The sequence below is a fragment of the Chiloscyllium plagiosum genome, unplaced genomic scaffold, assembly GCF_037043375.1.
Source record: "Chiloscyllium plagiosum isolate Xiang-an unplaced genomic scaffold, Cpla_swu_hap1 HiC_scaffold_28, whole genome shotgun sequence".
NCBI lineage: Eukaryota > Metazoa > Chordata > Chondrichthyes > Orectolobiformes > Hemiscylliidae > Chiloscyllium > Chiloscyllium plagiosum.
In genome coordinates, this window is record NW_028270166.1 from 36,412,201 (window position 1) to 36,431,725 (window position 19,525).

General features: G+C 45.0%; 1 protein-coding gene across 4 annotated transcripts in view; it reads left to right on the forward strand.

The window, feature by feature from the left end:
- Nucleotides 1-19,525, forward strand: part of sema6bb (sema domain, transmembrane domain (TM), and cytoplasmic domain, (semaphorin) 6Bb) — a 554,928-nt gene that overhangs the window by 328,040 nt on the left and 207,363 nt on the right. The window contains exon 1 of one of the 4 annotated variants that reach the window (XM_043720978.2): nt 961-1,100. The exons of the other annotated variants lie outside the window; for them this stretch is intronic. Within the exon in view, the coding sequence (XP_043576913.1) occupies nt 1,068-1,100 (33 nt within the window). The 5' untranslated portion in view covers nt 961-1,067. Of the gene's footprint in view, nt 1-960; nt 1,101-19,525 lie in introns of those variants that run through there. 4 annotated transcript variants of the gene reach the window in all.

Consider the following 19,525-nt stretch of genomic DNA (forward strand, 5'->3'; position numbering starts at 1 on the left):
AAAAAAGAGGAAAACCAATTAGAAGGGAACTTGAGTTTTTCAGAGGAATTATCTATTGTAAAAGATCGCTCTCAATTTTACCATGGTTCATCATCTTGGAATACTAATCTCAGAGGCAGTAACTTTTTAAAAACTATGAAAACATGTATCTCCCCCAGGTTCAAATCACCTGTAAAAACAAACACAAATTACCACAAGACCAGTTCTATTTGAGAGCCAGATGGAGGAACACTCGGGATGGATTAGCACTAAATTGATTGTTCTGCGTTCACACAGAACTCCTTAGAGAGCTGGTGATGCAAAATTCCTAACCTATGGCTGTCCTGCAATGAGACCTATATTAACTTGGTCTTTGTTAGAATTTGCAAGACAAAGTGTAAAAAAAGCTTTGTTAAAATGAACCTATTGTATTCCATGCTGTCCTTCACAGATGGGATGCCAAATGCATCCCAGTTTTAGTTTTCATGAGAACTTGCAACATGTTTTTTTGCAATGAAGTTACAACCTGGTAAGTGGAAAGAAAAAAAGTACTCACAAAGAGAGGCATCGAGCACCCTTGTTGTGATTTAGACTTTGGAAATGAGATTTTGTTAGGATTTAAAGATAGAAAATTGAAGATAAATGGTGTAAACCATTGGGTTCTCTCACTAAGCCATTGTAACATAGCAACAATGGATTTGTGGGGAGAAGCCAGTAAGCAACCTACAGAGACCAAAAAAAAGCATTGTCTTTAATTGTTATGGGCTGGCTGAGTTCAGCACTGAACAAAACCTGTCATTCTTGAACAAAATGTGTGGATGCAGAGATAAGCTATATGCCAGGAAGGCTTCCCATAGCAACTGGTTTATTTCGATGAGAGTTACCATAGCAACAGCCTGTCATTAACAACATTGCCCAGCTTTGCTGCTTGCAGCTCCACTATCATAGGAGTGGGTACTCTTGTCAACATGAATTCTGAAGTGCATTCAGTAACTCTGTCATGTTACTGTGCAAATGGAACCATGACAGTCAAAAGTTTATGACACAAAAGATACTGCTTACAAAGTGGCACCAGACAGATCTCATGCATGGAAAAAGAGAGCAACAGAATGTGTTATCAGGTATGAGTTGTTGGGAATGCTGTGGTTTCATCTGTAAAAAGTCTATTGTTTTTGGTTCATTTTTTAAGATTATTAACATTAGAATTGAAACATGCTTCCATGTAAGTACATAAACTGGATGCAGAAGCAAATCCATTCCAATCTGCCATGACATGAGAAATTTTTAATTCCTCCTTAATTTGTTTTGTTTCATCATATGACTCAGAATTAGAGTTGCTTTGGCACTTTGTTCACTCAGTTGTGTTGGTGCCTGAACAAGTTCAGTTAAAATTTGTTCAATAAGCTCAAGTGGGTTGTAATTGCTCATTCTATTTCTCCTGGTTTGGATTGTCTTGTAACTTTGTTGGTTTCTGTCATCTGAATTTTCTTGTATTTCAGTCCTGTATAATCAGAGAGTTTACAAAGGTTTCAAAGTGGTGGCACGTGGCTCAGTGGTTAGCACTGCTGCCTCACCGTGCTAGGGACCCGGGTTTGATTCCAGCCTCAGGCAACTGTCTGTGTGGAGTATACACATTCTCCCCCTGTCTGTGTGGGTTTCCTACAGGTGGTCTGGTTTCCTCCCACAGTCCAAAGATGTGCAGGTTAGGTGAATTGGCCATGGGAAATTGTCCATAGTGTTCAGGGATGTGTAGGTTTAGGTGCATTAGTCAGAGGTAAAAACAGGGTAAGGGTAAGGTCCAGATGGGTTACTGTTTGGAGGGTCTACATGGACTTGTTGGGTGTAGGGCCTGTTTCCACTCTGTAGGGATTCTACGAAAGTGTTTAATTCAATTTATCTGTGGTCACCAGACTGCTATCTGAGCCCTGGCTGAATACATGACATCCAAGTGCATTCTTTCCAAGCAAAGCTAGCATAACTAGTCTTCAGTCTTATACTAGCGCAGCAGGTCAGGCAGCATCCAAGGAACAGGAGAATCGACGTTTCGGGCTTATGCCCGAAACGTCGATTCTCCTGTTCCTTGGATGCTGCCTGACCTGCTGCGCTTTTCCAGCAACACATTTTCAGCTCTGACCTCCAGCATCTGCAGCCCTCACTTTCTCTTCAGTCTTATACTAGTAAGTCATTTATGGCGGTGACATGTCAGTGTTCAAATTAGGTGTTTTTGGCCAGCTTACTGGACCACAATACCAGCAATGGTAGCACATTTTCGGTCGGTCAAATTTGCTTGAGGTTATTTTGGCTTGCAAGCCATTGCTTTTCTCTTGACCTGATCGCCATCATTTGCAACTAGTTGAATTCCCTCTCTTACTTCAAGATGTCAAGAAAAGTTTCTGATTTATGTACATACTTGCTAATCTCTAACATCTGTTGCAGTGTTGTTTGTGGCCTATTCTTAACCTTGACAGTCATATTTCTTGGACCATGTAGCTTAACAATTGTAGGTTCAAATCTTTGTTTCTTCACTTATGGTGTGTAATCTCATAATATAGTCACCCAGGTATTAAGCATAAAGTTCATGAGATGACCATTGACCTGAATTTCTTCTTACCAAAATATATTGGTTTGACTGCCAATTTCCTTTAGGAATACAATGAATGTCTCTTCAGTTTAAAGTTGCCCTACCTCATTAACATCTTTGTGTTATGATACATAGTGTGTGATTTTTATATGTTTTAATGTAACGTATGCTAGAGTTTTTATTTTGAACTAGTGACTTGGAATTTGTTCTGTATGTATAAGGGTGTTTAATGATTAACTTCTCAGTATTTTTGTAACCAAGATTTTTTTAAAGCTAGTATGAGAGAGGGAATCCCTGATGTGAGAATATTCTCACAGCCTCTCTCTAAACTCTGCACAGCTTAACTTTATATCAGCAATTTTTGATAATTTGCATTTGATCCCCTCAGTTAAATTATAGATGTAGACTACAAACAGATAAAACCCAGCTACTTATTCTCACAGCTTTCCAGTAGTTAAGACTTGTGGTCCTGAAGATAACTAATTTTTTCCTACTCTCTTTTTTCTGTCTATTAACCAAGTTTCAATCTAGGTTAATACATTACTTAATTCCGTGAGCTCTAATTTTGAGTAACTGATTGGATTCACTCAGATCAGTGGATTTTCCTGGTCATTGCCCATAGTTTCAGATCTAATGAGATTACTTTAACATTATTAGGATACAGTGGTAAAGTACATTGGGCTGGTTTTAAAAGTGAAGGCTTCCACATTCCTAGTCTGGGCTGAATTCATGACCAAAACTGACAGGTCAGTGGGATGGCCCTCTATATCAACTAGTATTTCCACTGGATGTCAGTCAAAAGGTACACAATGCATCCATCAGAAAAGAATCTAATAATGTATAAACCCCTGTATAATTGAGGGATATTTTAATATTCATCTTGCTACATTTGGGACCCTATTGTAATTGTTGCATCCAGGCTCAGTACAGCAATCCAGACCACCATTGGTCTGGCTTTTTGTTAAGTTCAGGGTAACACTGAATGGTATTGGATTCAAGATATTCAGCTTTAATACCTTGGTATATTACAGTGAATGAATCATCTCCTATAATGTGAACCGACAGCAGTGTCAAACCAAAGGAAAATTAATAACCTTTACAAAGAAACAACACCTACAGTTTTAGACATTGCTCAGAAATGAAGTCACTATGTTCAAAAATAAATACCAAGAACATGATCATGTAGATAAAATCTTTCATCTCTACCCTCCTTTCCTAACTGCAACTGAGCTTAGATATCACAGACAAGCAGCTCTTTGGTATATCACCCAACTGGCCATTCTACTTCAGTAAGCCAAGAAAAGGAAGGTGACAGGCTATTTATTCCCATCGATGTTATTGCTCTTTTCTAGTTCTGAAAGACATTAACACTTTGTTGAGCCATTATGTAGAATCTCACTCCTACCTTGGGATATATCGCATAATTATCCCTTAGCCTCTGTAACCTTTTCCCATTAAAATGGATGGTGGGTCATCAGCTGCAGCCTTGTCCAAATTTACAGGATGTGCTCTTGGTCACTCTCCAGCATGGACACTGGTCACTCTCCAGCACCTTACTCAAGGACGCATTCTTGATTTGTGAGCTTTCACAGTTAGTGTCTCAGGCCTCTTCAGTCCAGGACACCTTTGGGAGCTCCTATTAGTCAACTGTACATGCAGAAGGAAATTAGTAACCAAAGCTGAAATACTTGATGATCCATTTAACTTATTATGAGGCACTGAGTCCAACTGTAATAGATGCAATGCATTGCTGACTGAGATTGGTTCACTTAGTGCTAAGAATTATCAGCACAAAACCAAACCATTTCACCATCACACTAACCTGTGGTTCTCCTGGTCTGTAGAGCTCAGCCCCTCAATGATTTATTGAGCCATTAGTCAAGAAGGGTGATGGTGAGAGTTTGGTAGAACTCTTGGCCACATTGGGCTGGATTTTCTGGGAGTGCAACCCATGCAGATTGCATTACAGAGCAGAAATTCTGACCTAGTCTCTGTCAGAAAGATGGAAGCATACTCTCATTCAACTGTTCTTTTGAAGCATGGAACTATCGGTTGGGGGAGGGGGGGTGGAGGGGGGAGGGGAGAGAGCGGGGATTAATAATCTAATGATAATACCACTAGGCAATTGCCTCTTTTCGGGTCCCAGGGAGATAAGATGTTGCAGAAAGGGGAAAGGGTGCCAAGTGGGTAAAGATAGGGTGTGAGAGGGTTTGCTGCCTGGTGGTAGGGGGAGGTCAAATACAGAACAGGGGCCTATTAATAATCTTGATCATACCACAAGGCCATTCCCTTTCCCAAGGTCCCAGGTATATAGTGCTTAAAGTAAATAGAGGGATAGACTGCCAGGTAGGTAGGGTCAAAAAAACTGCAGATGCTGGAATCCAAAGTAGACAGGCAGGAGGCTGGAAGAACACGACAAACAAGGCATCATCAGCAGGACATGGAGAACTCGCCATTTCGGTGTAACCCTTCTTCAGGGTTGTGTTTTTCCAGTCTCCTGCCTGTCTAAGTAGGTAGGATGGCAGTTAGGTAGGTGATATGGTGCCAGCTCAGTAGAAAATCAGATGGTTAGGGGTATTGTGCCAAGTAAGTAGGGTTCTAGCTGGATAGGTGTTAGAGTGGCAAGGGGTCGGCTTTTTTTATTCAAATACTGGATATGAACATGTCTGACATGACCAGTATTTATTAACTATCCCTAACTGCCCAGAGGGCAGTTAAGAGACAACGACATTGCTATGGGTCTGGAGGTCGCATGTTGGCCAGATCAGGTAAAGATGGCAGTTTCCTTCCCTAAAGAACATTAGTGAAACAGATGGGTCTTTCCAACAATTGACAATGGACTCATGGTCATCATTTGACCCTCCATTCCAGATTCTTTATTGAATTCAAATTCTAATATCTGCTATGGCAGAATTTGAACTCGGGTCCCCAGAACATGACCTGGATCTCTGGATTAATAGTCAAAAAGCGTGGCGCTGTAAAAGCACTGCTGGTCAGGCAGTATCCGAGGACCAGAAGAGTCGATGTTTCGGACATAACCCCTTCATCAGGAATGTGGTGGGGGGGTGGGGGGGGGGGGGGGGGGGGGGAATGGGGGGGAATGGCTGAGAGATAAATGGAGGCAGGGGAGCAGGTGTGGGCTGGAGCGAAGGTAGCTTCCAAAATTCACAAACTCAGTCGACACTCTAGCCCCATCGAATGTACCTCCGCATACTTTGAACCGTCCTGTCCTCCTTGGTCCAGGAACTCCCCACATACATTCAGGACACAGCCCAGGCCCTCTACCTCCTCTGTGACTTTCGATTCCCCAGTGCACAATGCCTCATCTTCACCATGCACATCCAGTCCCTGTACACATACACCCGCCATGACAAAGGCCTCCAAGCCCTCTGTTTCTTCCTCTCTTGCCAACCCAACCAGTACGCCTGCATTGACACACTCATTCGATTGGCTGAACTGGTCGTCGCCCTCAACAACTTCTCCTTCGAATCCTCCCACTTCCTTCAGACCAAAGGAGTAGCCATGGGCACCTGCAAGGGCCCCAACTAAGCCTGCCTCTTCAACAGATACTTGGAACAGTCCACATTTATACCAGCACCATTCCTCTGTTATATTGATGACTATATCAGCATCACACCGTGCTCCCTCAAGGAGGTGGAACAGTTCATCAACTTAACAAACACCTTCCACACTGACCTCAAGTTCACCTGAACCATCTTGGACCATCCCCCGCCTCCCCCCCACCACTTCCTGGATCTCTCCATCTCTACTTCAAAGACCACAATTTCCCCTCCCACATGGACAACAATGCCCTCCAGCGTATCTCCTCCACTTCTTGCACCTGCGCCCTTCAACCCGACACTTCCAACCGCAACAAGAATAGAACCCCTCTGGGGGTCCTCACCTTCCACCACGCCAATCTCCGGATACAACGCATCATCCTCTGCCATTTCTGCCACCTACAGTCAGACCCAACCACCAGAGATATATTTCAATCGCTACATCTATCAGCATTCTGTAGTGACCATTCCCTCTGTGACTCCCTCATTAGGTCCACATCCCCCATCAACCCACCCTCCAAAACCTACGCCCCACACCTCCCCCCCTCACCTCTGTCCAAGGCCCCAAAAGATCTTCCACCTCCGACAGAGATTTTCCTGCACATCCAAACATTTCATCTACTTTGTCTGCTGCTCTCGATATGGTCTCCTCTACACTGGGGAGACAGGACGCCAACTCACAGAACATTTTAGAAAACACCTCTGGGACACATGCAATAAACAACCCCATTTTCGGTGGCCGACCACTTCAAATCCCCCTCCCACTCCATGCCAGTACTGGGCCTCCTCCACCACCAAATCCTAGCCACCTAACACCTGGAGGAAGAACTCTGCGTTGGGACCCTCCAACCACATGGCACCAATCGTATGGGAAATGGCACAGTCTAATGTTTAATTTCCTGAGCAATTCCTTCTGGGTATACCAAAAGGGGATTCTGCAGGGTCCCCATGTGCAGCTCTACACCTGAATAATGAATGTCTGGTCAGAACACCCCAGCCAATGTTCTCATCCCTCGAGGGAGGGGGCGGTTGGGGGGGGAGAGAGTAGAGCTGGAACTGCATTGGGATAGTTCTATGATGAGTTCCTGTCACCAGGACAGTAGGGCTCAAATGGGTAGGGACCAGGAGAAAGTTTTCACTGAACAGAAGTGGATGGCCTTTTACACACATTAAAGCACCAAAAAAGGGGTCATTTAGATGGGATCGTTGGCACCAGGGCAGCATGGTGGCTTAATGGTTCGCACTGCTGCCTCACAGCACCAGAGTCCCAGGTTCAATTCCGGCCTCGGGCGACTGTCTGTATGAAGTTTGCACATTCTCCCCGTGTCTGCGTGGGTTTCCTCCAGGTGCTCCGGTTTCCTCCCATAGTCCAAAGATGTACAGGTCAGGTGAATTGGTCATGCTTAATTGACCATAGCGTTAGGTGCATTAGTCAGAGAGAAATGGGTCAGGGTAGGTTACTTTTCGGAGGGTCGGTGTGGACTGGTTGGGCTGAAGGCCCTGTTTCCACACTGTAGGGAATCTAATCTAATCTTTGCCAGCAGTGGGACAGCTCCTGCCACATGGGCAGCCAACCAACTACATAGCACTGAGGAGGGATTGCATGTAGAAAGGCCAATTCTCACAGCCCCAAAGAGAGCTCCCTCCTTGGCCTTTCAGAATTTCTGACTTCCTTCCCTAAGGATGCCCCCATGTTGAGACACCCTCTCAATTGCCAACCTGCCTCAAGTAATGCCCACCTTAGTGAAAGGATTGTTGAGATTCCAGAACTCCCAACCTTCTGATTGGACCTGTATCATCAGCTACCTATCTCTCTTTAATTGTAAAACGACAGAGCTGCTATTAGGAGGTTGCCTCAAAGTGTGTGTGTGTGTGTGTGTGTGTGTGTGTGTGTGTGTGTGTGTGTGTGTGTGTGTGTGTGTGTGTGTGTGTGTGTGTGTGTGTGTGTGTGTGTGTGTGTGTGTGTGTGTGTATGTGTGTGTGTCAGTGGGGGCGGGGGTGAGGTGGGGATATTGGCAGCATTGGGATTGACACCCACCTTCTATCCCACATTGGGACTTCTCTACTTCTCTTGATTGGCGACAGAGTGGCAGTCATAAGCAGGAAAGCTGGGGAAATTTCTTCAACCAAATCAGGAAACTGACATGAGAGTTGGTAGCCCAGATTCCACCTAATTCAGTGCAGCCTGGGAATCCAGCCTGGGAATGCACACGAATTACTAGTGCAGCTTGTGGTGGATTTACCTTTGGGAGAAGTAAAGGTGAGAGCAGGTTAAAATCAATGCAAACACTCCAGTTGCAGTGGATGCAGTTTATTCAAGCAGTCAGGACTGTTCACATCTGCCAGAGCCAAATACAAACACCAGTTTGTTCATGAGAGTTTTGCTTGTGGTGCACCATGTGGTATTACCACTAAACAGAGAAATGCGCAAAATACTAGAATCCAGATAAGAACATGAGGAAGAACAGAAAAGAAGGACGTGCTCATAGGATGAAGTGAGGTAGTGTATTGATGTAGGAAGCTAAACACGAGCATAGACCAGTTGGGCTGGTTTCTGTGCTGTAAAGGTCCAGGGAAGAAGGTACAGTTCAGAATGGTGGAATTAACAATAAACTGTCACAGTTGGACTTGCCAAGCAGGTGGAATGTCTGACACTTGGTCACCAAAACCAATCACCTATGGAGAGCTTCCATCTGGGCTGTGCTCTCATGGGAGATGAAGGAAGGATTACAGGAAACTCTGAATGAGTTTGGAGGCTCAACATCAACCCTGACTCCTATCCCCGATTCACTGCCCCTGGTGCCACCAAATGAAAGATTGTGTCACTTCCTTCAAAAGCAAGTATATATCAGAGACAGAGAATGCAGGCAAGGAGAGGGAATCTCAGCCCCAAACCTTCCAAAACTTAATCATCTGTGATAGCCTTCCCCATTTACAGCAGATTGTACCCATGAATCGTAGCAGTCCATGACATAACTTTGTGAATTCTACCAATCACTCCAGATGATGAAATGTTCATTTTCACCTTGACAGATTGCTGAATAACCAGTGCCCACACAACCTGTTCCAGCTATATCTTTGCAGGCTAGAATGAAAAGGAGAGAAAACTTGAGGCAAAATAGATTATTGCTGAATAGTTACTGCTGACAGGAAACATGTTCCAAAGCCAAGCACTCAAATCATTACCCCTGTCTTCTGTTATCACATCTAGTGATAAATTGGTGTAAATTGGGCACTTTCAGTTTCCAATAGTCTCCTTTAGATCTGTTTGTTATTACTTCTCCTACAAGACTAAGTTTTGACAAGGGAAAGAACTGATTGGTTTCAGAGCTTCTAATACCATGGCCCTGGTAGCTGGATTGCTGTTTTCCAAGCTTATTTCACCTAAAATCTCTCCCAAGCTTTACAAAAGATTCCATGAACTGTGAGACAAGTAGCCAAGGGACGTTGGGTCTGGGAAGGTTTAATTTGTCCAAGATGGGCTGGGGGGAGCAGTCCTACTCCTGTTGGTCCACAGGAACATAAAACATCAAGAACATAGGTGTCTGACAGAATCATTTTAATGACTACTGTTCATCCTATCTGAGCAAGCAGCAGCTGTTCAGGTGCAGATGGTGATACATTTTGTATCTGGGTCTGAAAGGGTTAAAACTTGTCTATTCTAAATGACTGTTATTAGATCAAGGGTGGTCTCTCTCATACACACACACACTCTCACTCTCACTCTCTAGACTATATAAGCACATAAAGAACCCAAACACTTAGAAGGTATGTCAGTGCACGCAGCACTGAAGTCCCCAGTTCAGGAGTCCCAGCTAGCTGAAAAGTGAACTGAGATGAAATGGTGCCAGGTGGGAATGGAGTGGCTTCAGGCCAAAGCGTGGTTTGATTTTAACACCTCCCATTCTTATGAGGCAAAGGGAGTTTGAATTGAGGCAGTCAGAGGCAATGAGGGTTTGCTCACTTTTAAAACTCTCTGGGGCCCTGAACAGAGGCAGGCACGGTGGCTCAGTGGTTAGCAGTTCTGCCTCACAGCACCAGGGATACGAGTTCGATTCCATCCTCGGGCAACTGCCTGTGTGGAATTTGCACATTCTCCCTGTGTCTGCGTGGGTTTCCTCCGGGTGCTCCAGTTTCCTCCCACAGTCCAAAGATGTGCAGGTTAGATGGATTGGCCACATTAAGTTGCCTGTAGTGTCCACACTAAGTGGATTGGTCATGGGAAATCCAGAGTTATCAGGATAGGGTGGGGGATGGATATGGGTGGAAAGATCTTCGGCAGGTGGTATGGACTCGATGGGCTGAATGGCCTGCTTCCACAATGTAGGAATTCCATGAAATAAAGGCCAACAGTCCCATTTCCCAACAAACTTTTCATACTAGTTTTCTTTTGTGATTCATGGGCGAGGACTCCCTACATCCTTCTGTTCTGTAGCTTCCTGCAGTCTTTCTCCATTGAAATTACATTCAGCTCTTCTACTATTCCTGCCAAAGGGCATAACCTGACATTCTTCCACATTATCTGCCATGTTTTTGCAAACTTTCTTAACCTATCTACATCCCTCGGCTGTCTCTTTGAGATGTCTTCACCACTAGTCTTTGTCCATGCACTTTTCCTACAAGACTAAGACTCTTCATCCACATCATTGATATATATTTGTGGGCTTTGATGCCTTTCTTCCTGCTAGAATAGTTTGCTGAGACTCACTGTCAAGGCTTGTACCAACCTCACGGACAACGACGACAAGAAGGGTCGGATGTTAGCTGCAAGGTGATACAACCTTTGTGACAACGGAGAAGAGTAGGTGTACAGCACACTCAAACAAGTTCTCTCTTTATGGCATAATAGCAAAGTCAGTAAATATTAAAATTTCATGGGGAGAAAGGCAAAATAATTATGAAGGTAGGGAAAATAAAACTGCTGTAGAGGAACTGCTTATTTCAAAAGACCGTTAGATGGATGAAAATCTCCAATATAAATTCCTGTTAAAGATGATAGATCTTCCTGCCATACTTTCTGCCAGTTTGATGCTTTTCATTTTAATAACCCAAAAGACAGCCAAATTCACAAAATAGAAAGCAGAAGCAATTAGAAATATCAAAACAAATTAGAAGTGAAGCTTTTTAAATGACAGAGCTTCTAGTTTTTTTTAAAAAATCCATTACTCTTAACTTGAATAGAATTACACCACTTTTGTGCATTCCTATTTCACAGCTCAATGTTACCAGGCTTTTATTGCACCACTGTAGTTCAGTGGGCTGTCAATTAAAGCAGAATTCTTCACAGCTCTCAAATATTGTCATCTCAACAATTTTCTTTGAAACAAAATCGGAGGAAGTTGAATTGGTTTTTGCAGTCAGTGAATCAATCTAAATCTATTCCCCAGTTTCTCGACACAGCACACTTTGAATGGAGTGAGTTGTAGGTTTCTGCAATTTGACAGTGTAATGACAGTTTATATTAAGCATTGTGCGTGCGTAGTTAAATGTGCTTTAGAAATTGCAGCATGCATTTCATCCTCTTGTAGTTTATTGATGAGATTTCCCACTTTTGCCAGTCCATGATCAATTAGAAATGGACAAGTCAGGACTCCCCAGCTTTATTCACAGGGCAGTGCAGAGTTAGCTGATCAGAGCGAGCAACTATTCAGGGAGCAACTCTCCAAGGCTTCTTCAACAGCATCTTTGACATCTTGTCACCTAAAAGGACATGGGAACATCATCACTCACAAGTTCCACTGCAAGCTCCATACTATGCCTAAAATGGAACTACATTTCCTTTCCTTCACTGTCGCGGGGTCAAAATCCTGTAACTCCCTTCCTAACATCACAGTGGGAGCCCCTAAGCCCCAAAAGCTGAAGCAAATCAAGATGGTAGCTCACCATTACCAGCTCCAGGGCAGTTAGGAATTGGGAATAAAAGTTAGCCAAGTTAGTATTCATTTCATCTGAAAGATTTTACTTTAATTGTGTTTTAGCATCACCTAAATAGAGGAATGAGGAAAAAAGAAGTCAACAACAAGAACATGAATTTCTACAGTATCTTTCATGTAGTAAGATATTCCAAGGGGATATCAATCAATCCTGAATATCAAGTTGCATGTGAAAATTGGTACATTTATGTCAAAGGGAAGAATGTAACAATTATACAACAAGGTGGCACTATGGCTCAGTGGTTAACACTGCTGCCCCACAGCGCCAGGGACCTGAGTTTGCTTCCAGCCTCGGGCAACTGTCTGTGTGGAGTTTGCACATTCTCCCCGTGTCTGCATGGGTTTCCTTTCGGTGCTCCGGTTTCCTCCCACAGTCCAAAAATTTGCAGGTTAGGTGAATTGGCCATGCTAACTTGCTGAGGGATGTGTAGGCTAGGTACATTAATTTGGGGAAAAGTAGAGTAATAGGGTAGAGGAATAGGTCTGGGTGGGTTACTCTTCGGAGGGTCAGTGTGTACTTGTTGGGCCAAATGGCCTGTTTCCACACTGTAGAGATTTTATGATTCCAAGGATTTGTTGAAAAATAAAGAATCCCTACAGTGTGGAAGCAGCCATTTGGCACATCAAGTCAACACGGACCTTCCAAAGTGCATCCCGCCCAGACCCAATCCCCTACACTATCCCCATGGCTAACCAACCAAGCCTTCTCATTCCTAGACACTATAGGCAATTTAGCATGGCCAATCCACCTAACCTGCGCATCTTTGAACTGTGGGAGGAAACCAGAGCATTCGGAGGAAACTCACACAGACAGGGGGAGAATGTGCAAAATCCACACAGACAGTTGCCTGCAGGTGGAATTGAACCTGGATCCCTGACGCTGTGAGATAGTAATGCTAACCACTGAACCACTATACTACCCCATGTTAGTTCTTTACTTCAAGAAAAGACAATGTATGAATAGAGTTAACTGTGAGACTATTTTTTGGTTTTCAGTTAAAGTGTTTTGTCACATGAGATTAATGGCACCCGGTCCACCTTGGCTTGGAGTAACCTTTCTTTCACAATCCTCCACTCTTCATCCCTTTAATTAAACAACCAGGCTCTCAGGCGAGGGAATTGTGTGACTTCAGAAATACTTGCTACTACAACACCTTGTCACATTTAAAGCTCAGCTACACACCATTTTGGATGCTGCAATGCCGGAATTACCCCTTTCCCTGTTATACTCAAGCCTCCGTAATCAGAGGAGAAAGTGAAGACTGCAGGTGCTGGAGATCCTGAAGAAGGGCTCATGCCCGAAACGTCGATTCTCCTGCTCCTTGGATGCTGCCTGACCTGCTGCGCTTTTCCAGCAACACATTTTCAGCTCCGTAATCAGAGCAGAGGAAAGGGAAGATGCACTCTTCGTGCATGGACAGGGACATGGAGGTGTTGGTGGAAAGAGCAGGGGAGTGGAGGATAGTCCTTTATCCAACAGAGGTCATGCCACTGGACCAAGACAGCCTGAACAACAATTGCAGCCCAGATTAGCACCTTAGCCCAGGTGAAGTGGGAAAGCCCAGCAGGGTGAAGGAAGATGCTCAATGGTCTTCGAACGCGGTAAAGATAAATGCCACACCTTCTCCCTGCTACCTTATCAATCCTTTGAATTTGCAACGTCTTGTTTCTCAGTGAAGGAGAAGAGAATTGGAAATGTCATATACGTCAGGTGAATTGGAACTTTAATAAAATGCAAATACTTGGAAATAAGGTAATTGGTGGGATTTTGAGCCTCAAAGTTTAGGAGAAAAATCAATTATTCTTGATATCGAGAATCTGATTTATTTTCAGTCTCACCATATTTTCCCACCTGTCTCATGATTATTCACACTACACCAGAAAATTTTTGAAAAACTCCAACCTATGTATATCTAATATCTACTGCTATTGCTGTATATTGGACATAAGTCATGGGACTAATATGTCACATCCTGTCAAAGAGGCAGTGACCAATCTCTTAAAGGTATATTGGGGCAGCAGAGCAAATGTTCAGACAAAGAGCTAGTGGGCGGCACGGTGGCACAGTGGTTAGCACTGCTGCCTCACAGCGCCAGAGACCCAGGTTCAATTCCCGCCTCAGGCAACTGAGTGTGTGGAGTTTGCACGTTCTCCCCGTGTAGGCGTGGGTTTCCTCCGGGTGCTCCGGTTTCCTCCCACAGTCCAAAGATGTGCAGGTCAGGTAAATTGGCCACGCTAAATTGCCCGTAGTGTTATGTAAGGGGTAAATGTAGGGGTATGGGTGGGTTGCGCTTCGGCGGGGCGGTGTGGACTTGTTGGGCCGAAGGGCCTGTTTCCACACTGTAAGTAACCTAAAAAAACTAGAATTAGAGGGCAGCACAGGAACTCAGGTTTGATTCCACCCTTGGGCGATTGTCAATGTGGAGCTTGCACTTTCTCCCAATGTGTCCATAGGTTTGCTCCCATTTCATCCCCCAGACCAAAGATGTGCAGGTTAGGTGGATTGGCCTTGCTGAGGTGCCCATAGTGTCCAGGAATGTGTAGGCTAGGTGGATTGGCTGTGGGAAATATGGGTCTACAGGGATGGGATGGGTCTGGGTGAGATGGTGTTTGGAGGGTTAGTGTGAACCTGAGCTGAATGGCCTGCTTCCACGCTGTAGGCATTCTATAATTAAAGGGGTCAATTAGCTCATTTGACTGGACAGCTGGTTTGCAATGCAGAGTAATGGTAACAGCATAGGTTCAATTTCTGCACCAGCTGTAGTTGCCATAAAAGACCCTCCTTTTCAGGCTTTTCCCTCACCTGAGGCATGGTGACCCTCTAGTTAAAACACCATCAGTCATAGAGTCATAGAGATGTACAGCATGGAAACAGACTCTTCGGTCCAACTTGTCCATGCTAAATCAATATCCTAAATTAATCTTGTCCCATTTGCCAGCACTTGGCCCATATGCCCCTAAACCTTTCCTATTCAAATACTATCCAGAGGCTTTTTAAATGCTGTAATTGTACCAGCCTCCACCACTTCCTCTGGCAGCTCATTCCATACATGCACCGCCCTCTGTGTGAAAATGTTGCTGCTTAGGTCCCTTTTAAATCTTTCCCCTCTCACCCTAAACCTATCTCTCTCTAATAAGAGAGCAGTTCTATTGTCCAGCAGGGTAATGATAATGATTTTTACCTTCGTGAAGGAGTAGCTTAAAAAACAGGTAGAGAGGATAATATGTTATTAGACATGAGCACCATCCTCAAAGGAAAGTGTATGTCTGATCAGCTTCTGGCTGTGTTCTAATGGCCTGACAGTACTCACAGATTATTTGCATGAAAGTACCTCCCAGTGGATGAGCTAATGGAGGCCAGCTACCAACTGGGAGATAGTAGCTTCTAAATTTGGGAGCATTTACATTTTATAATTACCCTGAATGTGAATGATTACAATTGAGGGGCTCTGGATGATGGACCACATTTACACACATAGTCTCAGAGTGGTGGAGTGGAGCAGATGATGTGCCATGATCTAGGATAGCAAGGTTTTGGGGCATGGCAGAGATCAGTGCCTTTAAATGTGGGCAGGGAGAATAACTGGAAGCAGCCAGGGGAATTGAAGTTTGGGTCAGGTATCAAGGAGCAATCAACAACTCGGGGAATAATTGAATAATGGTTGGGTGGAGAGGGTGAGGTGCACGCATGCGGGGTCCTGGAGATCAGGAGTAGCAGTCACCAGGGGGCTGGTTGACATTCCTACAATTTCTAGATTCTATCATCCAATGTGAAATTACTTAGTTTTTTTTATTACAGAGGCTCAGTAAGGCTGGTTTTTCTGAGTACATTGAGTGATTTATCTAAACCAGTTGTAACAGAATACTCAATCTGGCAACTTTCCTCTTCCTTCCTGTGTGTCCTGACCCAGTATGACCATCAACACTCTTCAAGTCAATAGTGCTGCATGCTCAGGAGACCACACCATGCCAAAATACACTGTGCGATGTGGTTCATTTGCCAGATCAGTGTTTTTATGAATGACCTAAAAAGAAAAATGAGTTGATACTTAAGGTGAGTGAAATTGAGAGCCTGTACACTAGATGGACTCTTGTTGGCAAAGTTGCACAATATAATTAAGTAGGATTTTACCTGTTGATAAACAGAAAATTATTTAATGTGGGGATTATGAACTGCTTTTGCCTCACTGACAATCATCAAATATTATTTGACAAGTTACATGTCCGCAACTTATAATCCAGTATTAATATAGCTGTTTTAGTGAAGAGTTGACACAGACGTAAAATAGCACTTCTCATTTTACCTGCCACTTAATAAAAGAAAACCAATTTAAAGATTAGAGTTAGGATGGATTGGATATCACTGGATGAAAAACAAAACCCTTCTGTATATTTTCTTGCACCAAATACACTTGATCTTGCCTGTAACTGCTGGGATCAGAATGTATTTTCTTTTGCAATTCTATCAGGTTCCTCCCACCCCACCCACTTCCCAACCCCCTGCTAAAGCTGTCACTGATCGGATTCATCAGTTTTATAAGCTTTGATTTGCTTTCCTCCATCTCACTCACTTTGCCATCCTTCACATGCCAATGTTCATTCATTTAGAATCCTAGCTCATCCTGTCCTGGCATGTGTGCATACATACATGTCGCAATTGGGGTGGGGGTGATTGAAAACCTGTGCATGAAATCATATTGGCAGCTGAATGCAAAATAATTAACTGGCATTTTCCCCATTGATAAAGGGAAAACTGTTTAATGTACTCTAAGAACTTTGACAGAACTACATTAGCCAGCAGATATTGTTTAACACATTTCATGCCCAGTATTAAATATAACTGCCTTTGGCGGAGAGTTGACACATGAATATATCAGCAGACCTTGGCTGTGACCAGTTGTAATTTACCAGTGACAGGTAATGTGACCTGGGAAGTGACTGCATGGTTCGTTCTCACTCCATCAGCTACCTCACATACTCACTCAGCAGTCACTCAGCAAATCCATACGACATGCCGGCTAGAGAGGGAGGGTGCAATTTTCCTCCCCTCTTGCAATGCTTGAGCATTGGAAAAGCCAGAATTATCTACATTCAGCTGTTAACACCGCCTACTGCATGCCTGATTCAGACCCAAACTCAAGCAGAACCAAGTTTCTGAAATGAGGCTGGAGCTTGAGCTTATCCACCATCATCCACCTACTGGATTGGGCCATTCTCAAGACCTCCAGAAGAGACCAATGCTGAGAAAAGACTTTTACCACTGACCTAATGTCTTTGTCATAGAGTCATAGAGATGTACAGCATGGAAACAGACCCTTCGGTCCAACCCATCCATGCCGACCAAATATCCCAACCCAATCTAGTCCCACCTGCCAGCACCCGGCCCATAACCCTCCAAACCCTTCCTATTCATATACCCATCCAAATGCCTCTTAAATGTTGCAATTGTACCAGTCTCCACCACATCTTCTGGCAGCTCATTCCATACACGTACCACCCTGTGCGTGAAAAAGTTGCCCCTTAGGTCTCTTTTATATCTTTCCCCTCTCACCCTAAACCTATGCCCTCTAGTTCTGGAATCCCCAACCCCAGGGAAAAGACTTTGCCTATTTATCCTATCCATGCCCCTCATGATTTTGTAAACCTCTATAAAGTCACCCCTCAGCCTCCGACGCTCCAGGGAAAACAGCTCCAGCCTGTTCAGCCTCTCCCCGTAGCTCAGATCCTCCAACCCTGGCAACATCCTTGCAAATCTTTTCTGAACCCTTTCAAGTTTCAGGAGAAAGTGAGGTCTGCAGATGCTGGAGATCAGAGCTGAAAATGTGTTGCTGGAAAAGCGCAGCAGGTCAGGCAGCATCCAGGGAACAGGAGAATCGACGTTTGGGGCAAAAGCCCTTCTACAGGAATGAGGAAAGTTTGTCCAGCAGGCTAAGATAAAAGGTAGGGAGGAGGGACTTGGGGGAGGGGCGTCGGAAATGTGATAGGTGGAAAGAGGTCAAGGTGAGGGTGATAGGTCAGACTGGGGTGGGGGCGGAGAGGTCAGGAGGAAGATTGCAGGTTAGGAAGGCGGCGCTGAATTCGATGGATTTGACTGAGACAAGGTGGGGGGAGGGGAAATGAGGAAACTGGTGAAATCCGAGTTCATCCCTTGTGGTTGGAGGATGATGTGTGTGGAGGTGCAGGTGAATCTGTGGCGGATATGGAAGTTTCTTTTGGGGCCTTGGTGGAGGTGAGGGGGGAGCTACCTGGACTACACCTCCTCCCACCCTGCCCCCTGTAAAAACGCCATCCCATTCTCCCAATTCCTTCGTCTCCGCCGCATCTGCTCCCAGGAGGACCAGTTCCAAAAACGCACAACCCAGATGGCCTCCTTCTTCAAGGACCGCAATTTCTCCCCCGACGTGGTCGACGATACCCTCCACCGCATCTCTTCCACTTCCCGCTCCTCCGCCCTTGAGCCCCGCCCCTCCAACCGCCACCAGGACAGAACCCCACTGGTCCTCACCTTCCACCCCACCAATCTCATGTACAGCGCATCATCCACCATCATTTCCGCCACCTCCAAACGGACCCCACCACCAAGGATATATTTCCCTCCCCTCCCCTATCAGCATTCCGTAAAGACCACTCCCTCCGTGACTCCCTCGTCAGATCCCCACCCCCCACCAACCCAACCTCCACTCCCGGCACCTTCCCCTGCAACCGCAGGAGGTGCAAGACTTGCGCCCACACCTCCCCCCTCACCTCCCTCCAAGGCCCCAAAGGAAACTTCCATATCCACCACAGATTCACCTGCACCTCCACACACATCATCTATTGCATCCTCTGCACCCGATGTGGCCTCCTCTATATTGGGGAGACAGGCCGCCTACTTGCGGAGCGTTTCAGAGAACACCTCTGGGACACCCGGACCAACCAACCAATCCAACCACCCTGTGGCTCAACACTTCAACTCCCCCTCCCACTCCACCAAGGATATGCAGGTCTTTGGACTCCTCCATCGCCAGACCACAACAATACGACGGTTGGAGGAAGAGCGCCTCATCTTCCGCCTAGGAACCCTCCAACCACAAGGGATGAACTCGGATTTCACCAGTTTCCTCATTTCCCCTCCCCCCACCTTGTCTCAGTCAAATCCATCGAATTCAGCACCGCCTTCCTAACCTGCAATCTTCTTCCTGACCTCTCCGCCCCCACCCCAGTCTGACCTATCACCCTCACCTTGACCTCTTTCCACCTATCACATTTCCGACGCCCCTCCCCCAAATCCCTCCTCCCTACCTTTTATCTTAGCCTGCTGGACAAACTTTCCTCATTCCTGAAGAAGGGCTTATGCCCGAAACGTCAATTCTCCTGTTCCCTGGATGCTGCCTGACCTGCTGCGCTTTTCCAGCAACACATTTTCAGCCCTTTCAAGTTTCACAACATCTTTCCGATAGGAAGGAAACCAGAATTGCACGCAATATTCAAAC